General features: G+C 39.7%; 1 protein-coding gene across 4 annotated transcripts in view; it reads left to right on the plus strand.

The window, feature by feature from the left end:
• Nucleotides 1-25,250, plus strand: part of TENM1 (teneurin transmembrane protein 1) — a 299,751-nt gene that overhangs the window by 228,519 nt on the left and 45,982 nt on the right. For all 4 annotated transcript variants that reach the window (XM_021406358.1, XM_021406359.1, XM_021406361.1 and 1 more), the window contains 5 exons: nucleotides 1,974-2,241; nucleotides 7,502-7,645; nucleotides 12,251-12,500; nucleotides 13,381-13,401; nucleotides 17,522-17,754. In XM_021406358.1, coding sequence (XP_021262033.1) covers nucleotides 1,974-2,241; nucleotides 7,502-7,645; nucleotides 12,251-12,500; nucleotides 13,381-13,401; nucleotides 17,522-17,754 — 916 coding nt within the window. The remainder of the gene's footprint in view (nucleotides 1-1,973; nucleotides 2,242-7,501; nucleotides 7,646-12,250; nucleotides 12,501-13,380; nucleotides 13,402-17,521; nucleotides 17,755-25,250) is intronic.

Here is a 25,250-nt window from a genome sequence, read left to right on the forward strand (position 1 = left end):
TACACAAGACGCTTTTCCCTTTCTTTCCATTTTGTTGATATTTTAAAATTTATTTTATTTTTATTCTTTCCCTCAGAGTAGAAGGAGGAGATGGGAAGTCTTGTTGTGATTTATTGTTGAAATCCCCAGTAATTTATAGTAATGCACAAAACCATTCCTGAGTTACAGATCAACAGTACAACATCACCATGCATCAATGTGAGACATTCCACACCATTCTGTAAAGACTGCAAGGGATTTTTCATCCGTTCACATCCTCTAGTTCTTTACCATGGCATCTCCAGTGATATGTTAGCTGCTTTTTTTTTTATATTTTTCTTTTCAACATAGAGTGATTTTAATACGATCTTTTGGATTGTTTTTATTACCTCGACATGAGGTCTTCCTGGCTGTTGTTTTTTAAACAGTGAGGTACACAAAGATGCACTCTACTCAGAGGGAACTTGGCCCCTGCCTATTTTTCGGCTTTGGAGGGTCATTAGTGTCAACTTGTATTGTACTGTACTGGGAAAAGAGCAAAAAATAACCCAGAATAATAGGAGAAGGAGATACATTAGCATGTATTAATGCATGAATATTTCTTCCTGCTTTTCTATTAAAAATAAGAAGATGTCAGATGTATGACAGAGGGGGCAGCTGGGATGTCAGCAGGAAAGAAGGGGAACACTGCAAATCAGGAACAACAAAGGGAGCAGGATTTCCCTGGCAACGCTGCATTTCATATGTTGAAAGGACAAGTGCTGGCAGGCCTCCAGCTGTACTGCTGCAATCCTGTGACAGTGATAGTGTTGCAGTATGTAAATAAGAACGTTGTGAAAGTGAAGGAATTGATTGTTAAACAAGAAAGATAGGAGAACAGGAATAGAAACAAAATAGTTTGTATTTTTCTGAACTCGACTAATTTAACGTTGTGACAGACTGGCTTGTTATTACCGAAATTCACTAAAATCGTTGACCTTTTTAAGGTTTTCAGTATTAAGGTTTTCAGTGGCTTTTGAGTGACTGTGCTGGCATCCTTTGGGAAGCTGCTCTCCTCTTTTGCCTGTTCCTCATCGCAGCCTTTCCTACATGAGCTCCTTTCTCTCTAGAGATCACAAGAGCTAAATCCCTCGTTGTAGCTCCGAGGCCCACGCCATTCAGAAGGTCAAGGCCAAGCTTCTCCTTTTCCCACACAAGCTCACCGTCCTTGCAGTCCTCTCATTGCTGAGGGCTTACCTTCAGAGCAGCCAGGAAGTGATACCACCCCACATGGGCAGAGCCACACCAGCTCTGATCCAAGTGACTCAGACAGTGGCACTGACAGCAGTGCTATGGGATGTGCACTCTGTTGCACATCATGGAGACTCACCTGTTAGTGAGATGACGTCTGCCCTGATGTGACGCGTGAAGTGTGTGCATATTTAAAAACAGAAGCTTTAAATTGTATTTGGGTGTAGAACACTCATCAAATAGCCCAAATAATTATGCCTAGGTAAAGTAACACTCATCCAGAGCATTATGAGCTGTAATACTTTTTGCCAGAGAGATGGTATTTGCTCCTTGGTAGGTAAACATAAAGGATTATAGGAAGAGGTTCTTTATCAAAATAGATGGACCACCATCCAATAAGCTTTCAGTGCTGGAGAGGCTGCGGACGCTCCATCCCTGGAGGTGTTCAAGACCAGGTTGGATGGAGCCCTGGGCAGCCTGGTCTAGTACCAGACCTGGAGGCTGGTGGTCCTGCCTGTGGCAGGGGGGTTGGAACTTGATGATCCTTGTGGTCCCTTCCAACCCAAGCCATTCTACGATTCTATGATTCTATATGCATTGCTCAGATCAACATAGAAAAGATCAGTATTGTAAGTGGCACTGTATTCACATCATGGTTGAGAAATGTAAAGTAAACTTCTGTTGTTATTGCAGATAAATAAATTGTGCATTTTTCTTGGCCGTAGATATAAGGATGTTTTATGTCACTGTTTCTTTTCCCCAAGGTGGTCCAGGAAGAAATCCCAATTCCTTCGAGTTTTGTGAAGCTGAGTTATCTCAGCAGTCGAACGCCGGGATATAAAACTTTGCTGCGCGTTATTCTGACGCACACAACCATCCCTTCTGGAATGACAAAAGTGCATCTGATCATTGCTGTTGAGGGACGCCTGCTTCAAAAATGGTTTCCTGCTGCAGCCAATTTGGTCTACACGTTTGCCTGGAATAAGACAGATATATATGGACAGAAGGTTTCTGGTCTGGCAGAAGCTATGGGTATGTAGAATCACCTTGCTATAAGCAAAAGCACTAGCACACATGAAGCCAAGAAAATACAGCTTATACCTTTTGTTGCCACGTTTACATTTTTTTGAATCAAACGCCTCTTTAGCTAAAGTGACTCATGCGGTTTCCTAGGAATATTTATTTTCTTGTTCCTCCAATGTCATCTTTCTAATTTAATCAATTTGAAAATCCCCTTTTCCCTCTGAGAATGGCTATGTACTAACGGCATTATATCAGCCGTCTTTGTTTTTGAATGTTACTTTGAATATGACCTTTGGTGTGTCATTGTTTCTGTCATTTTTTGGCTGTGACATTTAAAATGTCATTTCCACTTAAGGTTTACAAAATTCTAACATTCAGGCATTCTTTCTTTCTACATTTCATGTCCCTAAGAGTTAAAACTTCTTGATTTGTTGTTTAAAGGTATTTATAAGAAAATGATCACATTACACAGGCTTTCTTTACCAAGCAGCTATTTTGAATACTGATAAGAAGAGGTGTCTGTGAAAGTGCAGTTTGTTTAACCAACCATTTCTTGTTTTGATTTTCATTATTTGATTTGGCTTGCTGTTTCTTTTAATTGATTCTGGGGTTCTGTTTCTTAATGGATTAATCCTGCAAACACTTTCTATCAAGGTTATTTATTTTATCAGCAAAACTTGGAGCTGTGGATGAGTCCTATTCACTTCTTCAGTAGTTCTGGTTTGCTTTTTAAGTCAGGGATAACAGCAAGAGAAACTGGCAGGATCAGGCTATAAAACAAGAATAGCAAGGGCTGCATGGAGCCACCCATCCTCACAAGGAGCGTGCCTCATTCCAGAGAGAAAAGTGCTAATCTGGGGGCAGCCAGAAGCTTCGTTTAGGACCTGTAGTGTTGTCCATGCAGACACTGCTTGCAAGTTGGCCCATGCAGAGCCAGGAGGTGCCATCCAGGCTGCGCTGTCCCCAGCGGCTCCCGGCACATCTCATACCTGACTCTGTTATCACGCGCTCCCAGACAGGCTGCAGAGCAGCTGTGTGGATCGGAGATGGGAGAAAGGAGGACGATAGCACTTTCATTTCTGCTCGGAGAATAGTGCAGACATAACCATTGGTGTCATAAAGGATTATGTTAGAAACAAAAATACCCAGTATGACTTTATATCATGAGATGCGCGTAGTAATATATCAGAAAACAAGGAGCTTATTCTAGGACAGTGGTCCCACAGCCTATTTAAACTGGTAGAAGTGCAGGCTGGTGCCAGAAGGAACATTCCCGTGGTCCTTCCTTCTCCCCTGGGCCACCACTCACATACATTTGATCATGAAATGAGCCAGATCAGGAACAAATTCAGCTGAAAACTGAAGCTACCAGAAAATAAGTGACAAATTTTCAGCTTCATTAGTTTCCTGATCTGCTATGAATGCTAGTGCTGAAGCGCAGGTCTTCTCATTTCAGCTGAAGCTCACACATTACAATTGGCCTAAAGCAATCAAAGCTCCATCCTTAGCACAAGGCATCCTGAGCTGCTGCATTATCCCATCTGCCTCTGATCTACCACATCTGGCTCAAACCTGCAGAAGGCTGGATAGCTTTACTGAGGGAACACTCAGGTGCTGGCACTAACACAGGAGAGCTCTCTGAACCTCTGGATTGGCTTGTGGCAGCGAGCAGGAGCGCCCTTTGCAGCACATCTCATGAAACTCCACTGCTAGGAGTCAAATCTACTCTTAGCCCATACAGACAAATTCCTGCTAGTGTTTTGCAGGTGTTGAATGGATTGTTGCTTTCACTTATATATATTTTAATGAGTCCAGAAATAAAGCAAAATTCCAGCATGCCCCTTGGCATTCCCACTGGCGATCAGGCAGGAGCAGTAGGGATGGGAGCTGCTGGGGCTTTCTCTGGACTTTTTACAGCCCTGTATCAAGGCTCTGCCAGTGCATGTTAACACTAAACTATTGGAGATGGAAACGTTCAGCATGCCAGTTCCCTCTACAGCATTTAAGAACCTTATAATGAACAAGTCCAGTACATGCCTGGATGTTAAAACAATTGAAATCAAATACATAACATCTTATGACATGATGCTGTAGTTACATGTTCTCAAATTAGAAATAGACGAGTTTTATGTTTAAATATGAGTAAGGCTTGCAGAATGGTGCTGGATAACAACTTTTTAGTTCTTGAATTGGGGGGTATTTTTTTTTCTCTTGCTTACTTTAGTCATGCTTCTTGCAAAATAGGATCAAAAATCTTTATACTTCAAGAGAATTGTTAGCATGCTTTGTTAGATTGTAATAAAGTTTTAATCTGACGCACTGTAGTACTCAGGGGCATTTATCTGCATCTGTTATTATAAATTGTGTCAAAATAATTTTCTCTGCCAGTGTATTACCAATATTTAATAATGCATTCTGTTCAGATTTCATTTGAATTAAATTAAATTGCAGCAGGTTGAAGTCCTGGAACTCAGGAATATAACCATCTGCCTTTGGTTTTATAACTACAATAAACATCTTTATTCTTCTTCAGGGTTACTGACAGAAATTATCATGGAATCATTTACAGGAAAGATGACTTTGAGTATATTTCACCACAAAAACGGTTTTGTTTAAATGTGTTGGGGAAATGTGAGCTGGTAGTTACCAATTCCAGAAGTCTTTAACAAGAGACCACTTTCTTTTCTCCAAGTAGCAGCAGAGCTGATAAAATAGGATTTGTTGTTGTTGTTCTAAGTAAAAAGGCATCATGTGAATGTTAACACTAAACCTCCATGGTATAGTTTGCATGCTGGTGTAATTCAACGTAGGGAAAGGGATGATTTCAATAGAAGTGTCGGTGAATCCTCCAGCACGGTCACTCTTACCTGCAAGCCACTGCATCTCCCACAGCAGGAGGGAGCGTTGTGCTATGACTTACACTCCTGGATGCAAATATAAACTCTGCAGCAGAACAGTCCTAGGTCTTCTCAGGTTATTGTTCCACTTGTTACTTTTGTTGAGTTATATTCATTGTTCAAAGTAAGATGCTGATAAGTACAAATACTTCAGGAGAGGTTGAAGTAAAGGTTGCTGTCATGCTTAATCATATCATGTATTTTTTACCTTTATTTTGGAACAGTAGCAACAGCCCTGAAGTGGTGATATGCTGGTGCTAGCAAATTATTCTTGATTCTTCTAAATAATTGTATGAAAATAATAGATTTTTGGTACAGGTGATTTCAGTAAATCTTTTGAAATCCATTTTAAGGCTGCAAGTGCTCTTGCTGGCTGTTAGTGTCCAAAAAGATAGCTACTGTAATTCTTCTCCTTCATGCAGTGAAATCTCAGTCACCTCATAAAAGAGTTATAAATGAAGTTGACCAGAAAGTAACACTCCACAATGGGGGTAAAATTGAGACTGTCATTTCATTTACAAAAATCACAGCGTTTTTCAAAAGCTGCAGACACAAATACTTCTCAAGCACAGTCACTTGACTGACTTTGTAATTTTTACACTTCACCTTGATTATTTTGCATGCAAAACAGTTGATAGGAAATTTTCATGGACAGCACATTAGTGCCTCCATTTAGATGGCTTGGGACATCCTACGTTAAGATTATTCCATTATTTCTTTTTGGTACATAAACTGTCCAAAAAATTCTTAGCATGCAGAATAGACTTCTATCATAAATAAGTATACGTAGAAACACACGTAGACACACCAAGTGAGTGGTTGTCTTTGTGTCGCTGATGGAAAGGGATAAATAGGCAGCTACACACTACCTGTGAGCAGGGAAACTTAAGAAAGGGAGTGATGATCTCTAGAGGGTGTTTGACAGCTCAGAAACGTCAGATATAGGCAGGGAATAGCAGGTACAGTTTACAGTGTTAGCTGCAGCGCTGGTAAGTGTGCCACTGTGGGTCCATTGGCACAGATTCTCAGATAGTATAGATTGTTATGCCTCCCTTGACCTAAATATCAGCATGGTACCTCACAGCAGCTGAAGCTCTGTCCTGTGGGTCTGCCATGGTTCAGTTAGCAAGGCTGAGTGACTCTGTCTTATAGGTCTTCCCTTTTCTGGAGTGTACGCGTCTGAGCCAGGACTGAACGTGTTAAGTGCATGAATGGGGCGAAGATGCTAAAATGTAGGTGACAAGCGTGAGGTTGCTGCATAGGAGAAATCTACCCTTTATCTTCTCCCTGCATTTACACCTAGAAAATAGCGTGTTTGGCTACTGAACCTTGATGGCTCGTCCCAGCACAGGAGCTCAGTGGCCATTCTGGAAGAAGCTCCGTGCACACAGCTGGGCGCTCAGACAAGGGAATCACCTCAAAAGAGTGCTGATTTTAGTCACAAGAGCCTCTGTAACTCAAAAATGGGAGAATACTGAAACCTGTAGAGTTTTAAACATACAGTATTTACAGTACTTAAGAAGATGTGATTTTTGTAAGCCAGAGTTTAGCTGCAAAACCAGGTTCTTTCTGCTAAAATAATGAAGCAGCTCTGCCAAGTGAAACTGATGTAAGGAACAGCTTTCCGTTTCCCATGAAACATTTATCTTACAAACAAAAATGCTCCCTCCTATAGCTAATCAAAATATTGTGATTGAATCCGATAATGGAATTTTGATGGTATTATAACTATGTATGGTTCAAGCAAAATGTACCTAGAGCTGCCAGATAGAAAAAAAAATGAGAAGAAAAGACTGAAAATGTCGGAAAACTGTGTTTCTCAAACTATTTTATTTCATATTAAAATATGTCAGTATTTCCTACACCAAGCATCTAGGACTCGGTGTCTAAACAACATAATTTTTTCAGTGTGGAGGTCCATTTCTGTCTAACTACAGTCCTTAGAGCAAGATCTTTAGGTTAAAGAATACTACATTTCAAAAATATGCAATTTATGGGAATTTAGTGCCAGTGTTCTCACGCCTAACAAACAAACAAACCCCTTCGTTTTGTTTTAATGTGGATTTTGTTTTTCTCTTTTGGCTGCTGCTCAGATAATTAGCAGAAATACCAGTGGAGGAGATTGATGTTCTTAAGACAACTGATAAGACAGACAATTCTCTGCTTTGAAGTGGTACTAACCATAGCTGTTGTAACATACTAATCTCTAAAACTCTTTAGAAAAAATACCACTCAACAATAGCAATCAAGCAGAGGTAAATCCCTACTATCATTACTTGACAGGTGAATATCAAAACCTGGAAAGAAAAATTACATAGTAGTTCACAGGGAAAAAAGACTGGAATGATAGATCTTTAATTATTTGTTTGCAGTGTCAGTGGGATATGAATACGAGACATGTCCTGATTTTATTCTGTGGGAGAAAAGAACAGTAATCCTTCAAGGCTTTGAAATGGATGCTTCAAATCTGGGAGGCTGGTCTATAAACAAACACCATGTATTAAATCCACAAAGTGGTAAGTCGTTCCTTTATTAACTGGCCATGCGGAAGGAGAAAACAAATTCTAAAGGAATTAATTGTTCAGATATTCAGTATTACTGTTTCTACTACTTAAGCTTCTTTCTTTGAATGTGCACTCTCCTTTCTTGACAAATGAACTGTAAATGCCACCTGAAAGGATATTTTTAATGTTCTGGCTCCCAGGTATTAAACACTAATAATCTCTAACTGTTGATCACTGCAACGTTTTGGTCATTTGCATGGGAAAAGGGCATGCTCATTTAGGTTCATTTTCATGCTGTTGGTAAGGAAGTACTACATTTTAGGTCAGTCTAAGTGTATTATTTTCTCAGTAAAGTCTATACCCTTAATTCATCCTATGGCTGACCTTGATTAGTAGCATCTCTGATGGCCATAGCCCTAGGGAGACAGGGCAGGCGTGGAAACAGAACTGTTGAGTGAGAGGTGGACAGCCCAGTATGCAGAAGTATTTGTGGAAGCACGGTAGGTTACCCTTCAGGGCAAGCAATCCAGCACCTTTTAAAGCACTAGAGAAATCCTGTAAATGCTTTTGATGTCATGCTGTTAATGCTGCATGCAGACTCTTCAAGCATGGAGACTTGAATCTATCTTATCGTTGCTTCTATTTTATTCCTGCTTTGTTGTTTTGTTCTGTTTTTTTCTCTCAAGTCTGTAATCAGGAATTAAACTATCAAAACAATACTTAAATTCAAGTTAGGCCAACTAGAAAAAATACGATTTTGCAGATAAGCAGATATCTCACTTTCCTTAGGAGACTTGGGGTCGGATTTCAGCTCTTAGAAACCAACATAGTACTGGATTCAGTCAAGTTATCTCAATTTGCTCCAACTGGGAGTTTGTCCACTGAAATCTATTTCCATCTGCAAACTTCTGTAATGAAGATTCATGCACAGATGTATGGCTGTCAGGTTTTTACAAGTTCTGTTGTTGAATGCGCAACTACAGTATAAATATTCCAAATACAAAAGGTCAGATTTAGTTTGTAAATTATCTGGATTTCTGTTTTGATTTAAAATAGTTTGACATTTTAAACAGCAGTTCTTTCATACCCTGTGTTATTGGTTTGTATAGATTGTCTCTTTTAAATGCCAGCTATTGACATTTAACACAAAGAGAAATCTGACCTCAGTCAGCTCAGCCCCCAACTGTGTGCCCTATAGTCTCCTCCTTAGTGCCAATTTACCACTTGCATAGTTTAATTTCAAGACTAAATTGCTGGCACTAACTCCAGTTTATACGGCTATCTGCTAACTGCAGTGCTTCCTGCTGCAATTCACCCCTATAGTCGCTAACATTTTTGGAAAATTTGTACAGTATACAATTATAACACGACCAGTGCTAAACCACTGTGTTCCTGAGCATGGGATATACTGTGACAAATTGCTTGCTGGCCCCATCCCAGCTGTGTGACACAGGAAGCACCAGAGAGCACTGACCTGTCAGCCACGCAGCGCCGCCTAGGAAGTCACACAGGCTGTGCCCGCTTCCCCAGTTTCCCATAGCCTCTCCTCTTCCTCACGTGTTCCCGCAGCACTAGGCATGGCTGGGGCTGATGTCAGAGGGAGGGCATTGAGCATCTTTATTTGCTGCTACAGAGACACATCTGGCAGGGCATGCACACGTGTGTGCAGTCAGCGGGTCTCCTTTGTGCACAGGTCGTGAGGAGCACGGAGCCCAGCCAGGGCTCAGCTCTGTCACTCAGCATTCCTCTTCGTTGTGATAGGCTTTGTCCATGGCTCATATATTATACATGTAGGAACTAGGAAAGCAATTAGGAACAGAAAAAGCTCTACTTAAAATAAGGACAAGATTCAGAATCACAACTGTACAGTTCAGACCTATCTCCGTACCACCGTGAGTGAGACAGAAAGCACGAGGAGCCTTCTCAAGTATGAAGATATTGAGAATTCCATTTGTAATTAGAGCATCCTTCTGTACATGTGGAGAGCTGCACTTCTGAGAAGCATGAAATTTATCCCGTTTTGAAACACTCTCCCTGGATTAACTACAGAAATAACACTGAAAGATAACAAATGTCTTTCTAAAAATTCTCTACTGGAAATTGCAGTTTTGCCTAAAGACTAAACCCATTTTGCTTAGTGAGATAACTGGTCCTGAAGGGCTTACATTTAAGTTCAGCCACTGAGCCTTGCTTCCAGCAGACCTGCTGCTGTTCCTACTTAGAGACAAGGCAGCTGTGCTTCCTTCCCACCCACAAATCTATTCCTTTCAGAGATGTTACAAAGTAAATTGAGTAGAATAGAGAAGCTGTGGACACAAATAGGTGCAATTATACAGGATTGCACTATATGGCAGGGCCTAAGCTTTGGAGAGGCAAGTACTGACATGCAGAAACCATACCAATTAAAAACTGTGTTCTAGTGCCAATATGAGTATCTTGTAAAGAGAAGAGAAGAGAAGAGAAAAGAGAAGAGAAGAGAAGAGAAGAGAAGAGAAGAGAAGAGAAGAGAAGAGAAGAGAAGAGAAGAGAAGAGAAGAGAAGAGAAGAGAAGAGAAGANAGAGAAGAGAAGAGAAGAGAAGAGAAGAGAAGAGAAGAGAAGAGAAGAGAAGAGAAGAGAAGAGAAGAGAAGAGAAGAGAAGAGAAGGGAAGGGAAGGGAAGGGAAGGGAAGAGAAGGGAAGGGAAGGGAAGAGAAGGGAAGGGAAGGGAAGGGAAGAGAAAATGTCTGATCCTTGCAGTGTAGATATGAGAAATATGTATTCCGATGTGTGGCTGTCTCAAACTCAAGCTTCTTCAATGTGAGCATTTTTGCATCAACAGGAAGCTCACATTAACAAAGGATCACATCCTCATCTCAGCCATCCTGAATTCTTACTCTCCCACTTTTCTTTCCTCTGGTCCAGATGTTTGATCATTTACAATTCATGACGTGATCTAAGTTTGATGATTAAACATGAAAGTGTTGGTCAGTTTGGAAGATCATCAGGGCATTTCTCATAATCCAGAAGAGAACACGTACTATAAATACTGGTTCCTCCAGAGGGTCCTTGTAGAGGCGCAGGTATCTCATGAATAGAAACAAATGTGCTATTAACCGATTTTTCAGGGTATTCTTTGAATTAGAATTTTCTTCTGATGGGCAAGTGCATTGATTTACTTTTGAGGGGACTTTGTGCTTTACGGTAATTCTAGCCCCGGTGCTGCACAGCACTGGCTAAAATTAAAGCAGCAACTCAAGAGCCTGAAATTAAGCACACGTTTACATATATTGACAGCAAAACATTCCCGAGAGCCCTAATTATTTACTGGAATTTGTATGAGGCAGTTGAACGATTACCTTTACATTGTTAATCTCGGACAAAGGGCAGCGTCTTCATTTAGCACTATTTCTGTTCGGTGCGTAAGGGAGAGTATTGCCATTAATTTAGCTGGCATATTGCCGAGATACCTTTTTTTGTTTCTCTTTTAGCCAGAATTCAAGTAAATGTGTGCATTCTGTCCTTTACTGTTCTGAATGTTATTGTATTTTAATAGAATTCTTCTCAAAACAGCCATGGCAACACTCAGTACATTTTAATTTGACTTACCTGAAAGCCATAGAAGAATTTAAGAAAAGAGGGCAGTGGCAGCACACACATTTCAGGAAAACACTGAAGTGGTTTAATGTGTCCTTACTGCAGTCTCTTGTTTCCCGGTGTATCAGTGAGAGTCCTCCAGAAAGCACATTCCCATGGGTTTATTCCTTTAATTATGCCACTTTGTTCCTGATGAAATACTGGGCTCTTTAAGGGAAACAGGACATTTTTAAGAATAGCTCTCTTTCGCTCTCAAACAGCCAAAATTTTGCAGTAATATGCCATTGAATGTGTCACTCTTTCTTATGTTATTTGAAATAAGCGCTGCAAATATCTACTTAAGACAATAATTGTTTGTAGCGGCTCTGGTATTGCCAATGTAGTAATCAGGAAAATTCAACACCATATGCTGCAGAGCAGGGCTGAAGTAACTGATCCTCTGACAAGTTGTTCTGAACTTTATGGCAGAACGTAACATACGCCTGTTGGTAAGAAATGCTGGGACCATTTTTATATACCATGAAGGACTCGCATTTCAATGTGAATATTGATTTTGCACTGCCACTCAGTGCTCCTTTGTGAAAAATGCATAGTAGTCCCATTAATCTCCTTTAATTAAATATTCAAACTGCCTCAGAAATTCCTCTGCTACCTAATAAAAATTTATGAATAAAATGAATATTAAAGTAGTAATCCCTGAGAAATCGGATAGCACTGCAATTAGCAGTCAATTTGTTAGAGCACTAACCAACCGTGAGCTCTCCTCATGATGTTGGCTTTTAAAAGAGCCACTAACCACTGATGGACAAAATGGTGGTGGGGAAGCCTGGGACTGAGCGAACTCAGAGGAGGTTCGTGCAGCCCCGTAATGAAGTTTTCACAGATCTGATGTCTGTTGCTATTTTGCTGATCTGCTCTTCTCTAGGATTGCAACATACCGAACTGCAGAGCAGTTCAAGTGCTATATATCTGCTTTTTTTTTGTTGGTTTTTTTTTGCTTTTTTTCTCCTGTTTTCTCACATCCCCTCCCACCTTCTGCCTAGGAATTGTACACAAAGGAAATGGTGAAAACATGTTCATTTCCCAGCAGCCACCGGTCATCTCTACTGTGATGGGCAACGGACACCAGAGGAGTGTCTCCTGCTCCAACTGCAACGGTCTTGCACTCAACAGCAAACTCTTTGCCCCAGTTGCTTTGACTTCTGGGCCTGACGGGAGTGTGTATATCGGAGACTTCAATTTTGTCAGACGGATCTTTCCCTCTGGAAACTCTATTGGCATATTAGAGTTAAGGTAAAGAGAGATTAGCTATGGCTTGTGTCCCTGTCCTGGCTGTGATACGCCTATGGAAACTACAGTGAGACTTTTTCCTTTTTGATTTAAAGACTCGGCCACATTTAGTTGTCTCCTGAGCACGCGTCTCATTGACAGTCAAACTCAGTCATAGAAAACTTACGCATTCTTTAAAATCATAAGTTGAAAAGGGCATCACAAGCAGCCTTCAGAATGGGGATTGCATAATGAATTTCTACGAAGTGCAGAGTTAATAGAGCTGTTCTTTCTTCTCGTGGGAATTCTCATGCAATTATTTCCTCCCCCCAAAAAAGTTTAGAAATCTCGGAAGTTTTTTTTTCTTTTAAGACCTCCTCCCATTCCATAGCAGATATGCACAGTGTCTCATCAGATAGACCTACTGTGGCTGAAATTAATACAATTAAATTGTTCTCCATCCGTAACAGGATGTGGCTGGGCTTAAGCAGCCAAACAAGCCTGGCATTGCAGACCAGTGTGTTTCAGGAAGGGCTGGCTGACAACTCCACTGTATTAATGACTCCTGATTTGGATTCCCTGTCAGGGATGTGGAGAAAGGCAGGAAAGATTTTGGACACTGATGCACTAAATTTCTCATACTTAACAGCCACGAATCTAACTAGCTAGCATTGCAGGTGATGAAATTGTGGGCTGATTGTTCAGAATGAACTTGGAAATGTGCGGGTGGTGGGTGGCAGAAAGGAAGCATATTTTGAGAGGAAGAAGTGATACTGAAAACCAGGATAAACAATGTTTTGTTATTGCCATACAGCAGTCAGACAAAAAATAGAACTTTTCTGGAGAATTAATATTTCTTCTTTTTTTTTTTTTTTTTAAAACCTGAACCCGACTGTCTTACTAGGAATAGAGACACAAGGCACAGGTGAGTAAAACACGGTAATGGAAATATGTGAACCATGTTCAAGGAAATACCCTTAGAAAAGTCCTGACTTGTCAAAGTCCTGATGTAGAGAAACTCTAAATTCAATAAATGTAAATGTTAATCAAATTCACCTTTAAGGTAGTTTGGTTTGTTCCCTTTGAAGAGATCAAATCAGTTGATTTTGTCAACTGATTGGTGTAAAAATCAGTTGATCACCAAGCAGAGATGGAGAAGCTTGAACCTGCAAGCTGGGAATGCTGTCCAGAGCTGTCATACACTTGTCATATTATGCTTGTATGATCATAGATATAGCTAGACAAGCAAGCTGGATTTTTAGCAACGAAGAAATAATAAAAAGACTTCGGAGTCCCCAAGAGCCCATGCTTTGGAGGTTCTAGCATACTAGGGCTATAAAAGCTGCCGTAGTTACAAGATGTGCACCAAGAATGAGGCAGTACCAAAGCACATCACATGTCCATCCTTGGTTCCTCCAGCTACAGCAAGTTACTGCTCCCATTTTTGTTTAACATTTTGACATTGCAATGTAAAGTCTTTTTTTTTTTTTTTTTTAAAGAATTAATGTTGAAATGTTGGAAACAAGACTTCTGCAACAGATAGTAAGGTGTAGCAGTCCACCTGCAAAAGTGACGTTGCAGGCTAGGAAGAGAGAGCAAGGTGCCGAGACACTGTGTACCCTGAGGAACACACATTAGGTATTCTAGTACATGAGATGAATAAACCATGGAAGCTGATGATTGCATGGCATAGCAGGAAGTGCTGCATGGACTGAGCGTGTGTCTTGCAGGCTGAAAGCAATGGTCAGAATTAATTGATGTAGCCACTAGAATGCTATTGAATACTATAGATTATTTGCCAGCCTGCTTGTAGAAGATGTCATATTTCATATATTTTACAGTGAAAGGTTAATAAAAATGAATAATTCCTAGCTTTTAAGCACAAGGTTTTTATATTTTAGCTGAAGGGTCATTTCCATTTGCCTTTATGCTAAACTGATCAGTATCTTTGTACACTAATGAAAAGAAGTAAATTGAATGTACTTATTCTATAGTGCATTCAGACCTTCAATCAGGTTTTTAATTTGGAGGTTTCTTTGGAAAGTAGAATTTTTTAAATGCCTTCTCATTAGAACTGTTTTGTTTTTTTTTTTTTCTGAGAAGAGCTTAAGCCTTAATTAAATCAAGTTGTGAGAATACACAAGTACCACAGCCCTATTAATTACAATAATAATTACCTCTATCAGTATCCTGTCCAAGTGAAATCTGAGGAAGATCTGAGGAAGTAAATTGAAGTTTTTGTGGTCCTTGAGGTTATGGAGGAGCGCTCGTCAGTCCCAATGTATGCTGTCCTGTTCAGGCTTCAAAGGCCACAGCAAGGATGACTACTGGGTCATACACATCTTGGAAATTTCTGTGATATTCACGTACCTGGGAGAAGGAAATGAATTCTGTCAGAGGCTTGCAACAGTCCAAGAAGGAAAAGGCTTAAAATCCAAGTCCTCCACACAACCTCTAATCTCCACAACAGCAGAGAAAAATAAGCTTTTATCAGAACAAAGAAAATTCCGTGTCAAAAAGGGTAGTGTTGGGAGACTAGGAGGTAGAGAAGGGACAGTCCTTGGTTTTGACTGTTTAAAAATGGTTCATCCTGTTTGGTTTGCTAAACTTTGTCATCAAAATTTTAATAAGATCTAAGTGTTGGGTAACTGGTCAAATGGGAACTAGGCTTTGAGGTTGCGGGGATGAATTGTACTACTGAATATCATCATTTGTTCTGGAAAAATTAATCGTGAATCCTAGGCTCTTTATGTATTATGTGATATAGACTAATTTAAATAAGCTCAGGTCTAGATTTGACTGCAAACTTTTGCAAAGATAAGGAGTATTTGCTTTTGTTCCATTTTTTGCTAATATTCTTTAAATTTAAACATTTTAGTATTCAAGGCTTTGAGCATAGATAACATCAGGAGCTTTCTAACAGCCGGCCTATTAAATGTAATGACAAGGATGATAGAAAATGCGTCTACAAGGAGGGTATATAATGACTGCTGGCTCTCTGCAATTTCTACATGATGGAGAATATGTTTATTTAACATCTAGAATTCTCCTTGCAACTTTTTCGTCAGCAGTATTTTATTAAAAAGTCATTTTTTAGCTGGGCAGGCTCTTCTGAGCTCACTCCTGAGAGCACAAACAATCCTCATATGTTTTTAACAAATAATTGTATAATAATGATGATGTGTAATTCAACATTAACTACCTTTAGCTCATATCCATTTACTCATTTTTCATCATACTGTGGTTCTCTCCCATTCCCCGTATTTCCTTGGACTGGGTTTCACATTTGTTCCCCAGTTGTGGGATTGTCTCATTGCTTCTACTTCCCCCTTCTGTCTTTTGTAGAAGCTTATGACTAAGGTCAGCTTTAAGCTAGTCTAGCTGGTGAATCAGTCCTCAGAGGTACTCAGTAGTTTCCGTCCCTTTTTGAATGGAAAACGAGAAATGAAATAGGCTCAAGCTCCATCACATTTATCTCGGTTACAGCACTGGCCTAATTGCTAATAAATCAAATAAAGATTTCAACTGATTGTCTGTTAGGGGTTTCTTAGCAATGTTTAGAGTAGTCAGAGTGCTAAATTAATAAATACGTTGAGTATTTTTACATTGTTTTGCCACATTGTTCGGTGAGGCAGAGCTGTCCAACAGATGATTAATAAAGCTTGGTGTCTGCCTCAGCCAAGCAAAAGCTTCATTTTTAGAGAGGCTACAGCAACCCAGAACCTGGTCAATAAAATAAGTCAGTGTCATTTCAGACATTATGTAGCTGTCCTGGGATCTCTACCAGTTCTTCAGCTCTGTTTTGTCTGGTTTCTTCCCGTCCTGGTTTGTTGTGCCTGGGCTAGACAAAGCGCGCTGCCAAAGCCACTCTATGAACAAAACTGACAAATCTGGGAGAGCTCATTTCTTAACTTTATTGCAGAAATCCTAGGTGTTAGCACCATTTTATAAAGAGAAAGATAGAGATTTGACAATCTTCTAATCTACATAACAGTCCTTGAGAGTGTGTTTATTAGAACAGCTGCATGAAGAGTGACAGGAGCACCACATCTCATACGAGCAGCGGTCAGCAATCGCCTCCTTAGGAGAAACTCAGCAGCGGAAAAAATACCACCCAAGACCTGGACACCACACCAAGCTTTGGCCACCACTCTGCCTCTGCCCAGCTCCTCCATTTTCAGCAGTGGTCTGAGTGGTCTGAAGGATCTACACCCATCCAGGGTCTATTTTGTCATCAGTCTCACCAGGTTTGGGACACCAGTGTGGTGTGCCATGAGCCCAGGCAATTTCCTCAAACTCAAAATTAACTTTGCGCTCAAAAAGAAGCAGAAAGTCTTACCTGATAGTAAGATGAAGCCTAGTTTTTCTGATTAGAATTTATCATCCTCACCATTTAATTAACGTATGTAAATATTTTTTTAAATAGCATTTTATAAGCTCAATAATGGACTTTGGTGCATGAATTATGGTGTATTAATTCATGCCTAGCTGCGCTGACAGTGCTTGGCCTTCTGCCTTGCTCCTGACAATACAGTCGGCATGAATTAAGGCACCATATTTCATACCTTCATATTTCCTGAGGTTTAGAAACGGATAAAAATAACCAAGAGTGAGTAGTAGTACCCATGCAGAGCAATCTGTGATTCACTTTGCTTCAAGCCAGATGTGTTTTCAGTGCCAAGAGTACTAAGACTTAAAAGGTGTAGGAAAAAATGACCTTGCTTTTGAAGGTAATAATTATTAAATAAGCTGAAGTCACTCTGATTAGCTTTACATTCGGTCGCCTGGTCCTCATGACCACACCAACTCCAGTAGTACCACTGTGGATAAGCCCACTAACTGACACCAACCAGGATGGGCAGGCTCTATGGCTGCTACTGATTCCTGCTTCTGTGATGGTGCTTGGATGAGCTCCTGATAGCTGGTCTCGCTTATGACTCTCATCTCCAATTCATAGCAGAATTAAATAGGGGTATACAAGCGTTAGGCTACCATGAACAAAAATTAATAAGAAAAAAAATAATTTTGTTCTTCTTCTCTTCTAGTACAAGTCCCGCACATAAATATTACTTGGCTGTTGACCCAGTATCAGAATCCCTTTACTTGTCAGATACCAACACCAGAAGAGTTTACAAAGCAAAATCACTCATTGAAACAAAGGATCTGGCCAAAAACGTGGATGTGGTGGCAGGAACAGGTGATCAGTGCCTCCCATTTGACCAGAGTCACTGTGGAGATGGTGGGAAGGCATCAGAGGCATCTCTCAACAGCCCAAGAGGTAAGAAAAGAGCATATTTGAAGTATGTGGTGGTCAGCTGACATTTCCCTACATTACTTAAAAGTGCAGATGCAAGTGGATATGCAGAAAAAAGTCTCACGTGATATGATCAACCGCGGTCAAGCAAAATAATTTAATCAAGCTCATTCAACTTTTAAGTAGCAGTCCGTTGTAAGAGAGACTAGCTTGAGAAGCACACTCTAGCTAGAAGCTGTTGAAATGGGCTGCCAAATTCTGTCGCTCCCTTTTTGTGGGAGCTCAAAGTGGGGTTGGAATTGGACCTGAGAGCTGTGTAGGATTTGGCTGCGGTTAGGTTTTGGAGAAAGAAAAACCAGAGAAGTCCAGTGTGGGTGGGACTGCAATGGGGCTACCAAAATAAGGTTAGAGCAGCCCAGACCTTTCAGTCCTGGCTCCTTTTTGTGGGAGGACTGGATGGGGATTTCATTTGAATATACAAGGGAAGCTCTGAAAGTAATGCCTCCTTTTTTATTATACTGCTTGACAACATCAGAGGTGAATGTTGGTGGTATGGCAGCAAAGGCAGAACCTTCCTACCAATATCCCATTACGTTTTGTTGCCATGTGACAGATGGTAGCAGAAGGGCAGCCTCACAGAATGGCATCTGACATGGAAGGGTGTATGAAACAAAGCTGTGGAACTGAATTTCTCCATGTAGAAAAAAATGGCACCCATTGACATTCATCAACACTTGCTGAATGTTGTTGGAGACCAAACAGTGGATGTGAGAGCGGTGGGCGGTGTGTTTCAGTAGTGGTGACAATGACAGTGGGGCACTTCCATTTACGAGCACAGCATGCAGGCTCCTGTTCATCACTGGTGAAAATGCACAGCTAATGGTGGTGACTGTGTTGAAAAAGAGTGCTTTGTAGCTGAGAATCTGCTTCATCAAATAGTGTTATTGTACTCTTGGTGTCTATTGCAGTTTCAGTGGAAATAAAGAGGAGGCATTATTTTCAGATAAATATTTTATACTATGGGAGTGGTAATTCATTGGAACATGTTTTCCAGATACTTTTTGGGTACCAGATCTTTAGAATTCTTCAAGGCCAGGTTGCTGGGGGCTTTGGGCAGCCTGATCTAGTGGGAGGTGTCCCTGCCTATGGCACAGTTGGATCTAACTGCTCTTTAAGGAACCTTCCAACATGCATCCTATGGTTCTATCGTACATACTCCTTCCTTGTTTGTTGCACTCCTATTTAAATACCTTTCTATTGCAAGGTGGCAGCATTTAATCATATTTAACTTCTAGGCAAAGAGTATTGTTAAAATTTTTTTGTTTGTCTTTTATACATTCAGGTGACTCTGGTTAGTGGGGCTTACTTATGCATTTCAAGCCAGAGCTTTTCAAATCAAACAGACAGAAGGATCAATTGTACTGAGAAATTCAGTTTGTCCTTCCCCATTCAATGCACTTTCCAAAGCAGGAGCCTCTCACCTGCCCCATGTGAAGGAGGCATTTTGTTGGAGCCGTTCTTTCAGAGTACTTCTGTATTGTCACAGGCAAAACACACCTGATGCCTTGAATCCCCACTAGTGGCATAATTAATCACCTCACAACATGCATTAAAACTGCAGTTTGCATTAGAACTGAGATAGAGGGTCGGGATTTGGTCATCTAAACAAGCTGATCAACATCAGCTCCTGCTGAGATCCCTGGAACAGAGGATAAGCAGCAGCTCCAATGGCAGAGCCCATAAGTGGGCTTTTAGCAAGCTCCCCCTGTAGCACACCGCTGCTCCTAATGACTAGCTCTGAGGAATTATTTTTCTTAAGCTAATAAAGGAAGGCTGTGTATCAGTCGGAAATTAGAATGTATATACAGACAAACATTTCTAGGGCGAGCAAATAATCCTGTTTTAAGGCTTACCAAGCGACACATTTTAATTATAGATAGAGCAACTTCAACATGTCTTTAATGATGGAAGTTAAGTGTGAGACAAGAACAAATGTTAATCTTCTGGCAGCTAATTAATGTTATGAATCAATTCTAAAAATAGTTGAGAAGAAAGGTTTTCACATCCTTTAGCAGGAAAATAATCAATGTATTGTTGTTGGCTACAATTGATTACATCTAATTACAATACAATTCATTGTTTCATCGTACCTTCTTGCTGGGGCAGTATCTCGGTGCAAATTTGTAATATATCTACTTAAAAAAATATGCATGCATAACTGCTTTCCTCAGCAGGTTCTAGTCATTAAGATTAGAATAAAAAGCACAGTTCGTGAATGCTGGGGCAGACAGCAAAAATTAAAAAATTAACTGTAAGCAAGCAGTGGCTCAGGCATTGGCAAATTCAGGTAATGGCTCCCAGCTGATTTATGCATCTAAATTATGTCAATTTAAATTGAAATTGTATGTCATTTTCTATGCTGTGGGTTTTATATTTCCGTTTGAAGTAATTATGGAGTGTCACATTCCCCTTGTTGTACAGGGGACAACGCAACATCAACCCACAGTCACCAGCACAGGGCAAACCGCTAGCTGTGCATTACCATGATGGCCTTATAAGTGCACATCCTTGTTTTCTGCTGCACTAAGACACTAAAAAATCTCAAAAGCAGTAGGAAGTGCTTGCCTGGTGCCTGTTACTTAGCATTTATGAAAAAAAAAACTGAAAAACGTACATAGTTAAGTATAATTTAATGAATATTTGGGGTCATTCATTTTGTTTGTTAATGGAATCATTATTAAGTTAGAAGATGTCACTTTTCTACTAAAATTACATACAGGATGTATGTGTAAATATTATTTCTAGAAGACAGGACACACTGGCAAAGGCGTTGGTGAGTCCAGAGATTCAGCAGCATCTTTTCCACATTTAAAGATATTTGAACAAAAAGCAACATAATGTAATGCAGTATTTGACCACAGAACCAAATGAATTACTTTAATTTTTCATCATCTCTGAGATTTTTTACAATCTAAAAATTTGTACCTCATCATGGAGATAAAGACGAGGTAATAGAAAAAGATATTAAATATATTTAAATGCATTACTCGACGAGACAAGATGTACATTTATTATTAGGCTGGTGTAGGAGAACTTCCTTTTGGCTCCATTTATTCTACCTGCCTTATTTTTGTTCTGAATGTTCCCTTTTTCTGCAATAAATAAAGGAATTTTTGGTAGTAGAAAGGTAGTATCTAGTAGTATAGTGGCTGACCTTGGTTAGTTACACCTCAGAAGTTGTATTCTCATTTCTGCTACTGACTGCTTGCAACTTTGAATAGAGCCTTATCTATATGACTTGGTTTATCCACTTTTAAAATTGATAAGAAATACCTATTGTGTCATACTGTCGTGAAACTTAATCCTGTTTGGTAACATCCTCAGAAGTATGGAAGAGAGTGGAAATTCATATACACTTATTTACTTCTCTGAAGGAACATTGCTAGTAATACTATTTTAAGTGTTTTGAACTCAGGTTTTTCTACTTCAGTGAGCGTAGAGGTAGGGTGGTTTCTTTGTTGTTCTGGTTTTTCAGTTTGCTTTTGGAGAGTCCTGAATAATTATTTGATTACTTAAGGCCTTCATTGACTTTCATTTCTAATTATCTGGCATGGCTGACTTTGCCAAGCGACCAGGAACTGAATGTCAAACAGTAAACATCATGGTCACACTAGTCAGTGATGATTTGATCATTCCCCAGCTTTCATTTCTCAGCTAACAAACGTGGGGGGCTTTGTTCACTCTGTTCCCACTTCTCCATGAAGAACTAGAGATGGGGCCTTTTGAACATTAATCTCACACAATTGTGCGTTGGAGCTGACTTTGAAAGATGCTTTTAAACATGCATGGGTGATGTAGTTGAAACTTGAACTTCAATATATTATTTTTACTGCAACTTTCTTTAATTCTGTATAGAACTCAGACTAATGAGTCATGTAATAGATGACCAAGTACTTAAGCAAAATGTGAAATGGTACAAGGTGGGGACATAAAGTAAGATATGTGACAAGCTGAACACATTTATTACACAAAAAGATATTGAAAATGAAGTAGTAACTACACAAGATATTAATCACTGACTCAATTCTAATATCTTGAACTTTACTAAGCAACAGATTTTAATTTTGGGGTGGGAATACTGTTTGGTAGCTTGGGCTATTTTTTGATTAAGAAGTATTTATGGCATATCTAGTCACCAACTCTGGAACATTTAAACTGTCCTGAGTAATATTTATAATAGGGCACTAAGGAACAGCCTCCTGATTTTACTAGATTAGTCACTAAATTTTGGAGCAGTAAGCACTAAAATTAATAGCAATACCAAAGAGTTGTCTACTTTACACTGCAAAGGCAATTCCTATATCAAAGGCATTAGATACTTACCATTAACCCCCTGAAACCAGTGGGCTTTGGACATGTACATAGGTTTGACTTTCCAGGCTTAATTGACAGAGGTGGTAGAGCCTGAGACAATCAAGTTACCCGTTTTTTGCTGAGATAGCGTTTTCGCATCAGTATACCAAGAAAAGTGACTTAGATTAACATCTGATTTAAATTACTGTGTGTTTTGAGACAGTCTCAGAACATGCCCACAGGACAACTGGCATGGGAGAGGAAACTAAGTCGCTTATGTTGAGCCAGCAAGTCCCTCCAATGACTGAACCATAAGTTACCAAAATGACTTACAATGTTTGGAAGCCCAAGCTCTAAATCCAAAGAATTAACCATCCAAGTCCCCGCAGTGCATGGTTTTTGACTCCTGAGTCCAGAGCAGACTTTGGGACTGGAAGATAGATGGTCACATCTGTGCAAGCTGTGTGGAGAGTCACTGCTGCAGAAGGAATTGAGAACTGCAGGCTGGGTTCAGCCTACCTGAAGATAAGCGGTGACCTCAAAGCAGGCAGCAGGGAAATGTCGGAGGCTGGAGTAAGTTCTAAAGCCCATGCATAAAAATGAGCTTTCCGCTCAGACACATGACCATGCAACACAAATGAAAGCTTAAATTAAAAATCAGTTCTGCAGCTTAGTTTTATGCATTTTGCTTGAAGTTATTTTCGTAAGGAAATACTACTAAAAGAATCACGGTTTTGAAAATGTGTTCACTCCAGTAGCTTACATCCTGAAATAATCAGTCTTCCTGCTCACCATCTGCAGCACTTCTTGCTAAAGTAAATAAAGCTGCAAGAGCAACTGCTCAGATTAAACCTTTACATTTGTCAAATCACAATAGGCCATTTAGGGCCTGATCCTGCTCAGCTGGAGATTCCCCTTTGCTTCAATAGGATGCAGACCAAATTCCCAATATACTCTTTCATGAAAACAAGATTCCTTTGTAGTTAATCTACTGTTCATTCAGCAACCTTTGCCATTTTAAAATTCATAGGAGCTTTTGAAACCTTTTACACAATTTGAAAATAAAAGCAGAATGTTTCAGCAGTAACTTGTAAAGAATAAACCAGCTTGCAGCTTGAAATCATCATACGTGCATCAGAAGTAAAAAAATCATCTCATGCCATTTTTGATTCAGCAAAATGTATTATTTTTCTTCAGCATCCTTGGTTACCTGTGATTTCAGAGGCCTGTAGAACCTAAGTGAATTTTGGGGGGAAAAGTAAGTTTTCCTAAACTTGCTCCAACCTTTGTTTGAATGCATTAGTTGTTCATCTTTATGCTACCCACTGTCAGCTGTAGGCATGACCCCAGCCATCATGTCTCCAACTAGAAGCAGGACGTTCTGGAGTCAATAGTTAAAAATGTTGTTTGCTTCAGCTCTGCTGTTCCCCATCTCCAAAGAGAACAGTGAAGTGCAAGTACTGAAGTCATGTTCCAGCTGACAAAAAATTGTTAATTTTGCTGCTAGTACTAAGACAGTAATGAAGTAAAGATGACAAAGATCACAAAGCACCAGACTGCAAATCACTTGAATCATATTTTGAGTGGTGTATTATGGTAACATATAAATAACTAATTGCATAAAATTGCTTTAGTAGTTTCTAGATGGCAGCTTTAATTAAAAGCAGTGGAGACATTTAGAAGTTTAGAAATAGATGGCATGTAATTTGCCCTTTTACCAACCATAAAATGGTAATTAACCAATTTGATTCACTTCTTCCTATTAAAAGTTTTATGAGAATCACAAGTTTCTTCTAAATACAATTTTTCTTCGGCTGAAGGTGGCATTCTCTTTTATCAGTCCTCACCAGTGGCTTTAGATGTTCATGTATAAACTCTTCAGAAGCTTAATTGGAAGTTTTCAATGTGAAATGATCATTTACAAAGTTTTTAGCTGAGCAAAAAGTGTAAATATTCAGAAGAAAGTAGTATGTAGCTCTAGCTGTTATTCACTGCTGCGTTCCAGAAAGGATTTGTTCCCAGGAAGTTTCTTAAAACGCAAATGTGGTCTATGACACAAGGCCAAAAGAATCTGTCTTAATTGGGAACTGGCTCTATTAATTTTAATCTATATTTTCCAATTTAATTATAAATTCACCATGAGTTTAGCGCCATTAACGATGCAAAGCCAAGATTCAAGAGTGAAAGTAAAGGTCAGATCTATAACATTCATATGTATTTTGAATTTATACCTATGGGAGCTACACACAGAAGTGATCAGTTAACTTTCAAAGTGTTATTTGCATTTTTAATAGCATATGTACGCTCACTAAGATCTGTCAGGAGAAATAACCCTTTACCAAAATCACTCCTCAGAGCATATAATAGGAGATAGTACAGTCGGCCTTCTCTGTTCGTCATGGCTGTAACGAGCCCATCCAAGTACTGTTTTGTGCAGAAAACAGAAAGAGCAAAACTTTTGCTGCAGTCTTTTTGGTGATGATGCTTCGTAGCCATGTGATCGCACCAGCAGCACTCCATTGCTAAATGCTGGTTAACAGAATTAAAATGGCAAAATAAAGCAGCACCTAAGAATGACCATTGCCACTCACTGAGTGAGTAGCAACGCCTCTTGCACCCAGAGCAAATGATTACACACAGCATACACATGGGCCCTCTACAAGTTCCTCAGCAATTAAACATCACACTGTACATCAGAAAAGGATTAAGATAAGCTCTCAGAGCACGGATTGTGTGAAGCATCACACAAGATGTGATCAGGAACATTAATGAATCCAGCTGTAATAATGAATAAACTGGGGCTGTTGAGTCACAAACCTGTATTTTGTTTTCTAATGGATGCCTTACATAGGGCATTTCTCAACATGTTTTAAATGCAAAAGTAATTTTTTCAAACAGGCAAAGTCACATTATTTTAGTATATAGGAGTAAGCACAGGTCCACTGTTGGACCTCTATATGCTAGCACTTGAAGAAACTTAGCTAACTAGGAAGTTCCAGGCATTTATTATCTTTTGCTCAAATACTGAAGACACGGGCTTATTTATGCCACACTGGCATATGTACTTCCCCTGCAGATAGCCTGCCTTTCTGCCACGGCTGGAAAGTAAAACGTGTGTTGTTATTGCTAGAAGATCTCTGGTTTTCTTATACGGTGTTTGAAATCCA

The sequence above is a fragment of the Numida meleagris genome, chromosome 8 (genome assembly GCF_002078875.1).
Source record: "Numida meleagris isolate 19003 breed g44 Domestic line chromosome 8, NumMel1.0, whole genome shotgun sequence".
NCBI lineage: Eukaryota > Metazoa > Chordata > Aves > Galliformes > Numididae > Numida > Numida meleagris.